The sequence below is a fragment of the Phyllobates terribilis genome, unplaced genomic scaffold (genome assembly GCF_046119375.1).
Source record: "Phyllobates terribilis strain yellow unplaced genomic scaffold, ASM4611937v1 Scaffold_1__5_contigs__length_1240528914, whole genome shotgun sequence".
Taxonomy (NCBI): Eukaryota; Metazoa; Chordata; class Amphibia; order Anura; family Dendrobatidae; genus Phyllobates; species Phyllobates terribilis.
In genome coordinates, this window is record NW_027362761.1 from 723,551,738 (window position 1) to 723,567,318 (window position 15,581).

The following is a 15,581-nucleotide window of genomic DNA, read 5'->3' on the forward strand; positions in this document are numbered from 1 at the left end:
GCTTCAAAAAAAGTCGCTTTTATAGCATTATAAACCTACAAATTGAAATACAAAATAATTATATGGGATATTTCATTACCCAAGACACTGTTAAAGAGTTAAAAGACAGACCAAGAGACCAATAGCTATTACACACAAGTCACATTGGGAGAATTCATTATATTCATGGATGAATTATCTCAAAAACTAGAACCAATTCAGCAAAAGTAATGGGATTTTTTAAATCCGCGCCCTCAAAATACCCTAAATCTGTTCAAAAAAACTTGGTACCTGAAAAAAAAACATTTTTTTTGTCGCCCTGTGTATAGGTTCAGAATTGTGCAGAAAGTCTGCAGCATCAAAACCTCAACAATAGCTCATCATGGGAATGTAGCCTTAGGGTTTGCTCACATTAGCATATAAGTCAGATGAGTGAAATGCGAGAAAAAAAAACTTCATTGCACTCTGACCAATGTTATTCAATGTGTCAGTGCTGATCTGCAGGTTTTTCCTCAGCACTAATTGGGCTGAGGAAAAAATCACAGCATGCTGCGAGTGGCAGCATTTATCGGACAGGACTTGCCAATGCAAGTCAATGGGTGCGAGAAAAAAAATCGGATGGCACATGGACCATGCGTATGCCGCCTGATTTTTATGCACACATCTCAAAGGAACCAAGAAATGTAATCAGCCAAGTACAGTAAATTCACAGCCAGAATCCTCAGAATAGATAGATAGATAGATAGATAGATAGATAGATAGATAGATAGATAGATAGATAAAATAATGTTGGCAGCGGATTAATCTCCGTACTGTCCAGCCGTTAAATAGTGAAGGTATATTTATTCAGGATTTATTCATGCACTATTAAACAGTAGTAAATAGTAGTTGATGCAATATATACAATAATAAGCGTTATTCCAACAAATAGATAGAATAGATACAGTATATAAACTAGATAGAATAGATATATAGAGGACGTGGCCCCCCCCACAACTATGTTTGATAAGCAGCAAAGGTAAAGCAGACAGCTGAGAGCTGATATTATCAGGCTGGGAAGGTCCCTGGCGCTTTGCCTTCGCTTTTCCCGATTGCCCTGGTGCATTGGCAATCGGGGGAATGGGGCTTGGGGTTGATGTCAGCTGTGATTTGTCAAAAATTACAGCTGGCATCAAGCCCTGGTGTTAATGGAGAAGTGTCTATCACATGAAAAGCACTAAAGCATGCAAGTTTATAATATGTAGGGGGCTTGTGAATTTATATCTTTGGAGTATATCTATCTATTCTTTCTTTCTATCTATCTATTTATTATCTATTATCTATCTATTATATACACTACCGTTCAAAAGTTTGGGGTCATTTCGAAATTTCATTATTTTTGAAAGAAAAGCACATTTTTTTCAATGAAGCTAACATTAAGTGAATCAGAAATACACTCTATACATTGTTAATGTGGTAAATGACTATTCTAGCTGCAAACGTCTTGTTTTTATTGCAATATCTACATAGGTGTATAGAGGCCCATTTCCAACAACCACCACCCCAGTGTTTTAATGGTACATTGTGTTTGCTAACTGTGTAAGAAGGCTAATGGATGTTTAGAAAACCCTAGAAAACCCTTGCACAAGTATGTTAGCCCTGCTGAAAACGGTTTGGCTGATTTGAGAAGCTATAAAATTGACCTCCCTTTGAGTTAGTTGAGAATCTGGAGCATTACATTTGTTTGTTCTATGAAACTCTCAAATGGCCAGAAAAAGAGAACTTTCATATGAAACTCGACAGTCTATTCTTGTTCTTAGAAATGAAGGCTATTCCATGTGAGAGATTGCCAAGAAACTGAAGATTTCCTACAACGGTGTGTACTACTCCCTTCAGAGGAGAGCACAAACAGGCTCTAACCAGAGTTGAAAGAGAAGTGGGAGGCCCGCTGCACAACTGAGCAACAAGACAAGTACATTAGAGTCTCTAGTTTGAGAAATCGACGCCTCACAGCTCCTCAACTGGCAGCTTCATTAAATAGTACACGCAAAACACCAGTGTCAATGTCTACAGTGAAGGGGCTACTCCGGGATGTTGGCCTTCAGGGCAAAGTGGCAAAGAAAAAGCCATATCTGAGACTGGCTAATAAAAGGAAAAGATTACTATGGGAAAAAGAACACAGACATTGGACAGAGGAAGATTGGAAAAAAGTTTTATGAACAGTCGAATCAAAGTTTGAGGTGTTTGGATCACACAGAAGAACATTTGTGAGACGCAGAACAACTGAAAAGATGCTGGAAGAGTGCCTGACACCATCTGTCAAGCATGCTGGAGGAATGTGATGGTCTGGGGTTGCTTTGTTGCTGGTAAAGTGGGAGATTTGTTCAAGGTAAATGGGATTTTGATTAAGGAAGGCTATCACTTCATTTTGCAACGCCATGCCATACCCTGTGGACAGCGCTTGATTGGAGCCAATTTCATCCTACAACAGGACAATGACCCAAAGCACACCTCCAAATTATGCATGAACTATTTAGGGAAGAAGCAGGCAGCTGGTATTCTATCTGCAATGGAGTAGCCAGTGCAGTCACCAGATCTCAGTAAATTAACAGCTAGAATGCCAAAGGTCTGCAATGCTGTAATTGCTGCAAAGGGAGCATTCTTTGACGAAAGCAAAGTTTGAGGGAGAAAATTATTCTTTCAATTAAAAATCATTATTTCTAACCTTGTCAATGTATGGACTATATTTTCTAATCATTTTGAAACTCATTTGATAAATAAAAGTATGAGTTTTCATGGAAAACACAAAATTGTCAGGGTGACCCCAAACTTTTGAACGGTAGTGTATCTAATATCTTTCTATCAACTATCTATTCCTTTATATAAGATTGCTTTATTAGTTTTGTAAACTAGCTGTACGTTACATACAGCATTATAGTATGTAAAGGATGAACATAAAAACGCATTGCATATGGATTGCATGTGCAAGTCACCTGGAGTGACACTCACATGACACTTGTCCAACTTTTCTGGATGAAAATTGGACTGATTTTTTATACTCCAGCCTTAAAGTATGTTCACATGGTGCATTTTATACAGTGATTTTTCCCTTAGCAATTTACAATAGCTGCTGAATGAATACATTTTCTAAAATGTCATGCACATATTGAATATTTTTTCCATGTGTTTTTTGAGCCTCGGGGTACTTCATTGCTGAGTAGTGTTGAGCATTCCGATACTGTAATATCGGGTATCGGCCGATATTCGCGGTATCGGAATTCCGATACTTAATTCCGATACTTTTACAATATCGGATACCGGAATCGGAAGTTCCCATAATGCCTGCGCTCTGCAGTGTCTGTGAAGGATGACAAGTTGGATGGCAGCGCGATCCAGCCTGTCATCAGAATGCCATCCCAGCGGGGGAGAATTCTCCTGATTGTTTAAAAGCCGGCGCGCGGTAAAAAGCCGCCGGCTTTTAAACAATCACACAGCCCCATACTGCTTCCCCGCAGCCTCCCACCCCGATCCTCCGCTCCCCTCGCCACCTCCAATCCCAATCGTAAATTAGGACCGGGCGGGGAGCGCAGCACCAAGGAGCGAAGGACCCGGGCGGGGAAGCCGGCAGTGAAAAGACTTCACCGCCGGCTTTCCCGTTCTGTGCTGCGCTTTCCCGCCGGTTATTTCAAATGAACAGCTGAGGTATCAGGTGATGCCGATCAGCTGTTCATTTGAAGTCGCCGCGTTGCCCTCAGAGGGTTCATGTGAGTTCATGCTTGACTGCATGAACTCACATGAACTTTCCCACGGCCGCACAGGTCAGCCTCACCTCCCAGACCCGTCATGATTAGTGTGTGTGCGGGGTGTGTGTGCGGGGTGTGTGTGCGATGTTTGTGCGGGTGTGTGCGGTGTCTGTGCGATGTGTGCGGGGTGTGTGTGCGGGGTGTGTGTGCGGGGTGTCTGTGCGATGTGTGCGGTGTCTGTGCGATGTTTGTGCGGGTGTGTGCGATGTCTGGGGGGTGTGTGCGTGCAGGCAGACATGGGCCGATGTGACACTACTACTCCCATCGGCCTATGTCTGTCCCCCGTCCACTCCTGCCAGCAGGATCAGCTCGATGGGAGCAGTAGTTCCCATCAGCCTGATCCTGCTATTTAAATTGCCCTACTGTGTCCCCAATAAATGTTAAATACATGTCATTGGTGGCCAGTGGTTACCTAAAAGAAATTAGTTCATACATTACCTGTCCCCGCCGATCGCCACCTAAAATAAAGTAAAAAATAAAAAACTACACCTATACTCACCTAGACACCTAATTCCCCGAAGCCATCGATCTCCTGTAATAAAATATAAAATAATAAACCACAACCTTATCCTTACCCCTCCGTAGTAGTCCACGAGTGTCCCACGAAGATCTCCAGTTCAGAGCAGCCACATAGAATGTGACCGCTCTGAACCGCTGCTGCCGCTAGAATGACGGGGCCGTAAGGGTTCACCGGAGTTCAGGCAGCGCTGCTCCGGTTAGCTCCTTTACGGCCCTGCTGTATCGTGAGAAATTCCCACGGTACAGCAGTGCCGTAAAGGAGGTCTCCGGAGCTGCGCTGCCTGAATGCACTCCGGTGACCTCAGTCAGGGGCTCCCGCTGCCGGGAGCGGACGTGTTCCCGGCAGTGTGAGCTTACAGCAGCCATGCACAGCTGTCACCATCTCCAGATGTGACAGCTGTGCATGGGAGATCAGCGCAGGAACGTGGACAGGTAACTATTATTTTTAGTAAACTAAGAATTAAATAAAATTGTGTGTTTTATTTCAAATAAATTATTTTTTTCTGGGTGTAGTGTGTGTTTTTTCTTTTTAACACTTTGTAGGTTAGTAATGGGGGTGTCTTATAGACGCCCATCATTACCAACCTGGGCTTCATGGCAGCTGGCGCTGACATGAACCCCACCACTATTACCCCCTGCCACCGCACCAGGGCAGCGTGGAAGAGCGAGGCTAAGTGCCAGAATTGGCGCATCCTATGGATGCGCCATTTCTGGGGCGGCTGACGGCTGGTGTTTCTAGCCTGGGAGGGGGCCATTATTCATGGCACCCTTCCTGGGCTATTAATATCAGCCCCCAGCTGTCTGCCTAGCCTTTGCTAGCTATTAAAATAGGGGGGACCCCACGTCATTTTTTTTGGGGTGGTCCCCCATTTTAATAGCTAGTAAAGGCTAGGTATTCAGCTGGGGGCTGATATTAGTAGCCTGGGAAGCTCCGTGGGTTTTACCCCCTTCCCAGGCTTCAAACATCTGCCCCAGCCGTCTGCTTAACCTCCGCTAGAGACTAAAATTATGGGGGATCCCACGCCATTTTTTTTTTAAATAAATCCTTTATTTTAACACTAAATGACATTTGAGGAGTTAATAAAGATGCAGTCCCTAAATTATTATTTATTTTTTAATTAATTTTTCCCAAAACTTTTGACGTGGGCTTCGCCATATTTTTGTATGCCAGCCAGGTACAGCATCCAGCTTCTATGAACGCGCCATTTTCTGGGGCGGCTGCGGACTGCAATTTTCAGCGGGGGGCAGAAAGCTTGGGCCTCCCTGCACTGCAGATTCCATCCCCCAGCTGTCTAGTTGTACCTGGCTGGACACAAAAATAGGGAGAAGCTCCACGTTTTGTTTTTTTTAATTATTTCATGAAATTCATGGAATAATTAAGAAAAAAAGGGCTTCCCTATATTGTTGTGTCCAACCAGGTACAAATAGGCAGCTGGTGGTTGGGGGCAGCCCGTTCCTGCCTGCTGTACCTGGCTGGACACAAATATAGTGCAAAGCCCCACGTCAATTTTTTTTTAATTATTTCAGGAAATTCATGAAATAATTAAAAAAAAATTATGTGGGGCTTCGCCCTATATTTGTGTCCAGTCAGGTACAGCAGGCAGGAACGGGCTGCCCCCAACCACCAGCTGCCTATTTGTACCTAGCCGGACACAACAATATAGGGAAGCCCTTTTTTTCTTAATTATTCCATGAATTTCATGAAATAATTAAAAAAAAAAATGCGTGGGGCTTCGCCCTATTTTTGTGTCCAGCCAGATACAACTAGGCAGCTGGGGGCTGGAATCCGCAGCGCAGGGAGACCCAAGCTTTCTGGGCCACCCCCGCTGCAAATTGCAGTCCGCAGCCGCCCCAGAAAATGGCGCGTTCATAGAAGCGCCATCTTCTGGCGCTGTACCCAACTCATCCAGGGCCCTGGTGCGGTGGCTCACTGGGTAATAAAGGGGTTAAGGCCAGCTTGGCATTATCAGCTGGCCCTAAGCCCGAAATTCATGGGGTCACGCCAATATTAGACATGACCACCATGAATTTCTAGTAAAGTATTTAAAAAAACACAACACCCAGAATAAAGTCCTTTAATTGAAATAAACACACAATTCTTTATTGTTCTAAATTAAACCATACTTACCATCACGCCCATTCCAGCTGAAGCCAACGATCTCCTGCAATAAAAGTAAAATAATAAAGCAACCTCATCCTTACCTTTCCATGGCTCCCACGACAGCTTCAGCTCTGCTACATCGAGATGACAGGCTGGACCGCAGCAGAACGCTGCCATCCATCCTGTCATCCCGCAGACACTGAGAAGCGCAGGCATACTTCCACTCCTCAGTGTCTGGCTGTGACGGCATCCAGATGAGCCGAGGTCATGTCCAATGAACTCAGCTCACCTCATGTACGTCACTGACAGCGTGGGAAAATTCTCCTGCACTCAGCACTTCAGCGTGAGAATTTTCCCACGCTGTCAGTGACGTGCATGAGGTGAGCTGAGTTCATTGGACATGACCTCACCTCATGTATGTCACTGACAGCGTGGGAGAATTCTCACGCTGAAGCGCTGAGTGCAGGAGAATTTTCCCACGCTGTCAGTGACGTGCATGAGGTGAGCTGAGTTCATTGGACATGAACTCGGCTCATCTGGATGACGTCACAGAGAGACACTGAGGAGCCCAAGCATGCCTGCGCTTCTCAGTGTCTGCGGGATGACAGGCTGGATGGCAGCGTTCTGCTGCGGTCCAGCCTGTCATCTCGATGTAGCAGAGCTGGAGCTGTCCTGGGAACCATTGAAAGGTAAGGATGATGTTGCTTTATTATTTTTCTTTTATTGCAGGAGATCGTTGGCTTCAGCTGGAATGGGCGTGATGGTAAGTATGGTTTAATTTAGAACAATAAAGAATTGTGTGTTTATTTCAATTAAAGGACTTTATTCTGGGTGTTTGTGTTTTTCTTTAACTTTGACTATGGGGTTAGTAATGGGGGTGTCTTATAGACGCCTCTCCATTACTAACCTGGGCTTGATGTCATCTGGCATTATAAGCTGACATCAACCCCAGCCCTATTACCCCACTGCCACCGCTACAGGGCAGTGGGAAGAGCGAGGCTAAGTGCCAGAATTGGCGCATCCTATGGATGCGCCATTTCTGGGGCGGCTGACGGCTGGTGTTTCTAGCCTGGGAGGGGGCCATTATTCATGGCACCCTTCCTGGGCTATTAATATCAGCCCCCAGCTGTCTGCCTAGCCTGTGCTAGCTATTAAATTAGGGGGGACCCACGTTATTTTTTTTGGGGGGTTCCCCCATTTTAATAGCTAGTAAAGGCTCGGAATTCAGCTGGGGGCTGATATTAGTAGCCTGGGAAGCTCCGTGGGTATTACCCCCTTCCCAGGCTTCAAACATTTGCCCCAGCTGTCTACTTAACCTCCGCTAGAGCCTAAAATTAAGGGGAACCCCACACCATTTTTTTTTTAAATAAATCCTTTATTTTAACACTAAATGACAAGTACAGTAATCAACACTGTCACAGTACTTCATATATACAGTACAGACCAAAAGTTTGGACACACCTTCTCATTTAATGATTTTTCTGTATTTTCATGACTATGAAAATTGTACATTCACACTGAAGGCATCAAAACTATGAATTACCACCTGTGGAATTATATACTTAACATAAAAGTGTGAAACAACTGAAAATATGTCTTATATTCCAGGTTCTTCAAAGTAGCCACCTTTTGCTTTGATGACTGGTTTGCACACTCTTGGCATTCTCTTGATGAGCTTCAAGAGGTAGTCACCGGAAATGGTCTTCCAACAATCTTGAAGGAGTTCCCAGAGATGCTTATCACTTGTTGGCCCTTTTGCCTTCACTCTGCGGTCCAGCTCACCCCAAACCATCTCGATTGGGTTCAGGTCTGGTGACTGTGGAGGCCAGGTCATCTGGCGTAGCACCCCATCACTCTCCTTCTTGGTCAAATAGCCCTTACACAGCCTGGAGGTGTTTGGGGTCATTGTCCTGTTTAAAAATAAATGATGGTCCAACTAAACGCAAACCGGATGGAATAGTATGCCGCTGCAAGATGCTGTGGTAGCCATGCTGGTTCAGTATGCCTTAAATTTTGAATAAATCCCCAACAGTGTCACCAGCAAAGCACCCCCACACCATCACACCTCCTCCTCCATGCTTCACGGTGGGAGCCAGGCATGTAGAGTCCATCCGTTCACCTTTTCTGTGTCGCACAAAGACACAGTGGTTGGAACCAAAGATCTCAAATTTGGACTCATCAGACCAAAGCACAGATTTCCACTGGTCTAATGTCCATTCCTTGTGTTCTTTAGCCCAAACAAGTCTCTTCTGCTTGTTGCCTGTCCTTAGCAGTGGTTTCCTAGCAGCTATTTTACCATGAAGGCCTGCTGCACAAAGTCTCCTCTTAACAGTTGTTGTAGAGATGTGTCTGCTGCTAGAACTCTGTGTGGCATTGACCTGGTCTCTAATCTGAGCTGCTGTTAACATGCGATTTCTGAGGCTGGTGAATCGGATAAACTTATCCTCAGAAGCAGAGGTGACTCTTGGTCTCCCTTTCCTGGGGCGGTCCTCATGTGAGCCAGTTTCTTTGTAGCGCTTGATGATTTTTGCAACTGCACTTGGGGACACTTTTAAAGTTTTCCCAATTTTTCGGACTGACTGACCTTCATTTCTTAAAGTAATGATGGCCACTCGTTTTTCTTTACTTAGCTGCTTTTTTCTTGCCATAATACAAATTCTAACAGTCTATTCAGTAGGACTATCAGCTGTGTATGCACCAGACTTCTGCACAACACAACTGATGGTCCCAACCCCATTTATAAGGCAAGAAATCCCACTTATTAAACCTGGCAGGACACACCTGTGAAGTGAAAACCATTTCCGGTGACTACCTCTTGAAGCTCATCAAGAAAATGTCAAGAGTGTGCAAAGCAGTCATCAAAGCAAAAGGTGGCTACTTTGAAGAACCTAGAATATAAGACATATTTTCAGTTGTTTCACACTTTTTTGTTAAGTATATAATTCCACATGTGTTAATTCATAGTTTTGATGCCTTCAGTGTGAATGTACAATTTTCATAGTCATGAAAATACAGAAAAATCTTTAAATGAGAAGGTGTGTCTAAACTTTTGGTCTGTACTGTATGTGACTGACATGTTTCTATCTATCTAATCTATGTGTGAAGCTCTATTCTGTCTGTTATAAATTGTCGGGTACCGCTGCTGAATTGCCGGCCGGCTTTCTTAAAGAGACGGTGCATGAAAACACTAATATTTTTTTAAATAAATCCTTTACACTAAATGACAAGTACAGTAAGCAACACTGTCACAGTACTTCATATATATGTGACTGACATGTTTCTATCTATCTAATCTATGTGTGAAGCTCTATTCTGTCTATTATAAATTGTCGGGTACAGATGCTGAATTGCCGGCCGGCTTTTTTAAAGAGACGGTGCATGAAAACACTAATATTTTTTAAAATAAATCCTTTACACTAAATGACAAGTACAGTAAGCAACACTGTCCCTGTACTTCATATATATGTGACTGACATGGTTCTATCTACCTAATCTATGTGTGAAGCTCTATTCTTTCTGTTGTAAATTGTCGGGTACCGGTGAATGCCGCTGATGAATTGCCGGCTTTTCATGTCATTCTACATTATTCTTAGTTGTTTTACTTCATGTAGAATTAACCTACAAGGAAAGAAAGGGTTTATTTTCATTCCGATATTTGTGTCCCATTGACTTGCATTGGTTTCCGGTATCGGAATCGGCGATATCCGATACTTTTTGGGTATCGGCCCGATCCAATCCGATACGATATTTCCTGATATCGGAAGGTATCGCTCAACACTATTGCTGAGGTCATGCACTGAAAGAATCAGAAACCTGTAAAATTGTAGTTGGGGCGCGACATGCAGATAAAGGCTAGGTTCACACATATGCTGAGGACTAGGTTGCAGTTTTTGTGGAAATCCCTGGAAAACAGCATTCTAATGGAAACCCAACAGTGCCCTGATGGTCATTTATCATTATGAGGCTTTGTGGTGTGCCATGTTTTTTGTGTATATCTGAAAAAGGCAAACACTGACAAGATATTGGCTTCATAACAATGAATGGCTCCACTGGAGCTCTGTTGGGGTTTTTTAGCATCTTTCCAGAATTTTTGTGCCGTTTTTCGTCTTTTTTTCTGCTGTTTTCCACAAGTTTTTTTATCTTCTAAAGAAACCTTTCATGGTTTTTCAAGCAAAAACTCTGGCAACATACTCATCTTTTGAGCCATTGACTTGTATTGCAAAGTGGAGAGCATTTTCAGAGCTAAAAGTGCCTGAGGAAAGGTAAGGTCACTTCTTTTAAATTAATGCTGTTTATACATATAACTAAACAGATCTAAGATAATTTGTATTTTTCTCAATTTTTAGCAACATTTAGTTGGTATATTGAATATGTGACTTTTTTCTTTACTCAGCTGCTCACATTGGAGTTGGAATTAGTGGAATGGAAGGAACACAAGCTGTCCAAGCCAGTGACTATGCTTTGGCTCAGTTTTCTTATCTTCAACGTCTTCTTCTTATCCATGGGCGCTGGTCTTATTTGCGAATAGCAAAGTTCCTTCGCTATTTCTTCTACAAAACATCAGCCAGTGTTATCTGCCATGTGTGGTTTGCTTGTTTTAATGGATTCAGCGCTCTGGTTTGTATTAGTATATAACCAAATTTTATATTCCAAGTTGTATGCTCTATAGTGAAAACTTAAATATTCCTAACTGAATATTCTAGTTTATTTATATGTTGATTGTTGAGGCTCCAGAGGTAAAACCTCAGCTGATCACTAGAGGAACATCTTTTGCTATATTAACATGCTACGTAAGCAGCTAAATACTTAATTGTTAATGATGGAATTTTGCCAAACACAGGACACTATCCCCAACCAGGTAAGACGTGCAGAAAAGAGGTTACAACTCTGTTTGCACTATGTTTTATGATTCCAGTGAGGCCACATTCACACGTTCAGTATTTGGTCAGTATTTTACATCAGTATATGTAAGCCAAAACCAGGAGTGGAACAATCAGAGGAAAAGTATAATAGAAACATGTCAACACTTCTGTATTTATCACCCACTCCTGGTTTTGGCTTACAGAACCTGAGGTAAAAAACTCACCAAATATTCAATATGTGCATGTGGTGCACACGTTAAGTATTTGGTCCACACATTTCTGCACCATTTGTGCATCTCTTGGCAGGACAAGCGAAGTGTAAAATATGCTAATTTTTGCAATGTTTTTGTTGCATTTCTGTTGCATTTTTTGCATGCGTTTTTGTTGCAGATTTTTCACCTATCATTAGTATGGGTGAAATCTGCAGCCAAAAAACACTGAAAGAATTGACATGCTGCAGATTTAAATCCGCTCCAAATCTGCAAGTCAAAATTAAGCAAAGTGTGCCTGAGACTTCAGGATTCTTATTCATTTTACTAGCATCAGGAAATCCTTCAGGTTTCATGACAAAGCTGCACAGAAAAAATGCATCAAAATGCTACATTTGCCCAGACCCTTAGGGTATGCTTTCTTGCTGCTTTTTTTTCTGCAGCCAGAACCTGATCTCTTGGCAGTAAAAAAGCTGCAGCCAAGACTCAGATTTTGCTGCTTTTTTGCTGCTTTTCTCCCTGTGTTTTTGCTGCATTTTCTTGCTGTATTTTTCAGGATACCAAAGTTTAGCTTTGCTTCCACTTTGCAAATATGAACAATACAAGGTGTTAGGCAACCAATGCAAGACATATGTGAAACCATTAAAAATGTTTATGTAAAAACAGCAGGGGAAAGTTGAATTGGTAGGGCATTGTTTACTTAACACATTGGTAAGGCATTAAGGGCATTAAGTTGGTCAGGCATTGTTTACTTTCACGCATAATTTAATTAAACTGTACTAATACTAACAGTCATGTGACTCGCCCCCTGGGCCGTGGGACACTCGGATCCGGGCAACAGGGCAATAATGGGGGTAGTAGTGGCAACCCGGTTCATGGCTCAGGGTGATCAGACCAGTGGCAGTCTTCTATATGTTTTGCAATGTCCGACTACGCCACCCGTGGATTGCGGTCAGAGTGAACCGCTGCTGCAGGGCAGACCGCTGAGGCTGGTGTTGTGGGTGCAGCAGAGAATAGTATAACTCCCCATGGGAGGAGTGTAGCCTCAGGGCAGTGAGCGTAGATGGTGGGGGTCGTGGTGCAGGCCGTCCCAGTACCTTTAGTGCTGGCGCGGTAAGGAATACAAAGACAACGTGTTGCAGTCCAGGGTCTTTTACTCACAGTTCGTACACTCCAAGCCACTTCTGCACAGGTAGTGACTGCCCAAGCCGTGCTGCGTCCACCAGGTGAGGAGCTCGGTCAACCCCCAGGCAATTCAGGAGCATGGCACAGAACTCCCTTCTATCCTTCCTCTCGCCGTGCCCCACCAGTGACCAAACTTCTGTCCGGCTGCCTCGGGCCTTCTCTGGGAGAACTTGGCGCCAGCTTCCCTGGCCCTATGTGGTGCCTTCCTAGTAGGTTTAGCGAGGGGTCGCACCAATAGATGATCACGACCTCCGGTTCTGGGCTGAGAATTATTTGCCTCCACCAACTTGGGATCCGGTACCCTTTTCTTGCCTGACCCGTCACCTGTAATCTCCTGGGTCCTTAGAGTCCCTTCTACCTTTGTGTTCCTGGGCCTTTCTATTCTTTGGTTCCTTCTCTTTCTGTTCTGTTCCTTTCTCTTTCTGTTCTGTTCCTTTTCCCTCTCTCCCTCTCGCCCTGCCCGCGTCCCTGGGCCTGGCTCTGGAGCAGAGCTCCTGCAGAGCCTCTGCTCCCTGTCTTCTCCTCACAGACTGAACTGCCCTGTTCTAAGATGGTGCCCACCTTTTATACCTCCTCCTCCGTGTCTGAGCCCAGGTGACCAGCATCCAATGAGCTCCTTCCTATGCCCAGAATCCAGCCCCTATCTGCTCCCACATCACTAGGGTTCCCCCCCTCCCCACTCCAGCCAGGGACATAGTCAGTTGTGCCTGCATACTCATGGGAGCACCGTAGAGCTGTCCCCCGGAAATGAGGAGTGTATATGTGTGCAGCTAACTGAGCCCTGGTCCATACTCCATCCTTACCCGGGAGTGGAATACCACACCTCTGGTTGAGGTGCAATACCCCTGTAGCGGCCGAACCCTCGGGGCGCTACACATGCTAATGTGAGAATACCAAGACAATTATGGTTTAAACTTGGGAAAATCACAAAAAAATATAGATTTCCCATCCTGCTGTACCCACATTTTTTTTCACCAAAAATGCTTCAAAAACTGATGTTTTTTGCTGCTCATTTGCTCTTACTCATTGCTTTCTATGGGTGAAAAAAAAGGCTGCAAAAACGTTGGATGAATTGACATGCTGCAGTTTTAAAAAAAGAAGCAGTTTTCTAATTCAGTCAGAAAAAAAAGCAAGTGTGTGCATGACATTTCTGAAATCTCATAGATTTTGCTGGTATTGTAAAAAGCGGCTTTTAACAACAAAACCAATAACCCAAAAAAATAACAAAAAGAGAAAAAGACCCCTAAAATATACCTAATTTTTAATAATATCTATTAAAAATCAAGGTAGGATATAAGGGTACTACTATATATCCCTAGTAATCCCTAACATATTCCTAGCTATCTGCAGAGGTTGGCACCCTAATATTTTCGATATGGCGCCCCGGCTCAATGTCGGATCTCCCTTCAGACCCTGATATACACATAATCTATAATTAAAGTGTAGCACTGGTAGTGAAAAATAAATCCTGGATGTATACCCAATATGTACATAAATTTAGACACCAGAACTATACCCACACACAGAATATTGAAAAAAGAAAAGTCAAATATAAAACAGACTGTACCCCTCAAACCATTTTCATAAACAGATAATGGCTCTTAGTTCAAGGGATATGTACATAGGAAATAATATCCATGTATATCAAAACTGGTAACCAGGATAGAGTATATTGTAAATGCCATACTAATCTTAAAAACCTTAAGCCATGTAGTGTAAGAATCCATGTCCCATGTCCCAAAGTGTTTCCCCCTCGATGTCCTCAGGGTTCATCAAGGGATTGATGGCATACTGACCAAGCAGTCGCCACAGGGATAATATGTGCTTTTAACCCCTTTACCCCCCCAAGCCTGTTTTCACCTTCATGAATTTTACAATGCTGACCAGTGTCTCTTTATGTGGCAATAACTCTGGAATGCTTCAACGGATCCCACTGATTCTGAGAATGTTTTTTCGAGACATATTTTCCTTCATGGTAGTGGTAAAATGTATTCCATATGACTTGCATTTATTTATGAAAATCTCGGAAATTTGGCAAAAATTTTGAAAATGTTGCAATTTTCAAACTTTTAATTCTTATGCCCTTAAACTAGAGAGTTATATCACACAAATGAGTTAATAAATAACATTTGCCACATGTTTACTTTACATCTACATCATTTTTTAAACATTTTTTTTTGTTAGAAGGGTTAAATGTTAATTAACAATTTCTCACTTTTCCAACAAAATTTTTTAGGGACCATGTCACATTTCAAGTGACTTTAGGAGGACTCTATGACAGAAAATACCCAAAAGTGACACTATTCTAAAAACTTCACCCCTCAAAGTCCTCAAAACCACATTCAAAAGGTTTATTAACTGTTCAGGTGCTTCACAGGAATTAATGCAATAAGGAAGGAAAAAAAATTAACATTTTCCTTTTTTTCATAAAAATATTCTTTAGCCCTAAATTTTTTATTTTCACAAAGGTAACAGGAGAAATGAAACCCAAAATTTGTTGTGCAATTTCTCCTGAGTACGATGCTACCTCATATGTGGGGGGAAACCTACTGTCTGGATGCACGGCAGGGCACTGTTTGACTTTTTGAATGCAAATGTGACTGGAATTGAGAGCGGACGCCATGTCCCGTTTGGAGAGCATCCGATGTGGCTAAACAGTGAAAAAAAAACAAAAGTGACCCAATTTTGGAAACTAGACTCTTCAAGGAATGTATTTAAATGTGTGGTGAGCACCTTGAACTCCCAGGTGCGTCACAGAAGTTTATAATGTAGAGCTGTGAAAATAAAAAATCTAATTTTCCCACAAAAATGTTCTTTTAGTCCCAAATTTTTCATTTTCATAGGGTTAACAGGAGAAAATGAAACCCAAAATTTGTTGTGCAATTTCTCTTGAGTACGCCAATACCCTATATGTTGGGAATAACTAGTGTCTGGGCAGGGCACG

At 42.9% G+C, this 15,581-nt stretch overlaps 1 protein-coding gene across 1 annotated transcript in view; it reads left to right on the plus strand.

Moving 5' to 3' along the window:
• The window catches only part of ATP8B3 (ATPase phospholipid transporting 8B3), a 1,018,530-nt gene that overhangs the window by 735,805 nt on the left and 267,144 nt on the right, over positions 1-15,581 (plus strand). The window contains exon 23 of the mRNA XM_073686335.1: positions 10,775-10,998. Within this exon, the coding sequence (XP_073542436.1) occupies positions 10,775-10,998 (224 nt within the window). The remainder of the gene's footprint in view (positions 1-10,774; positions 10,999-15,581) is intronic.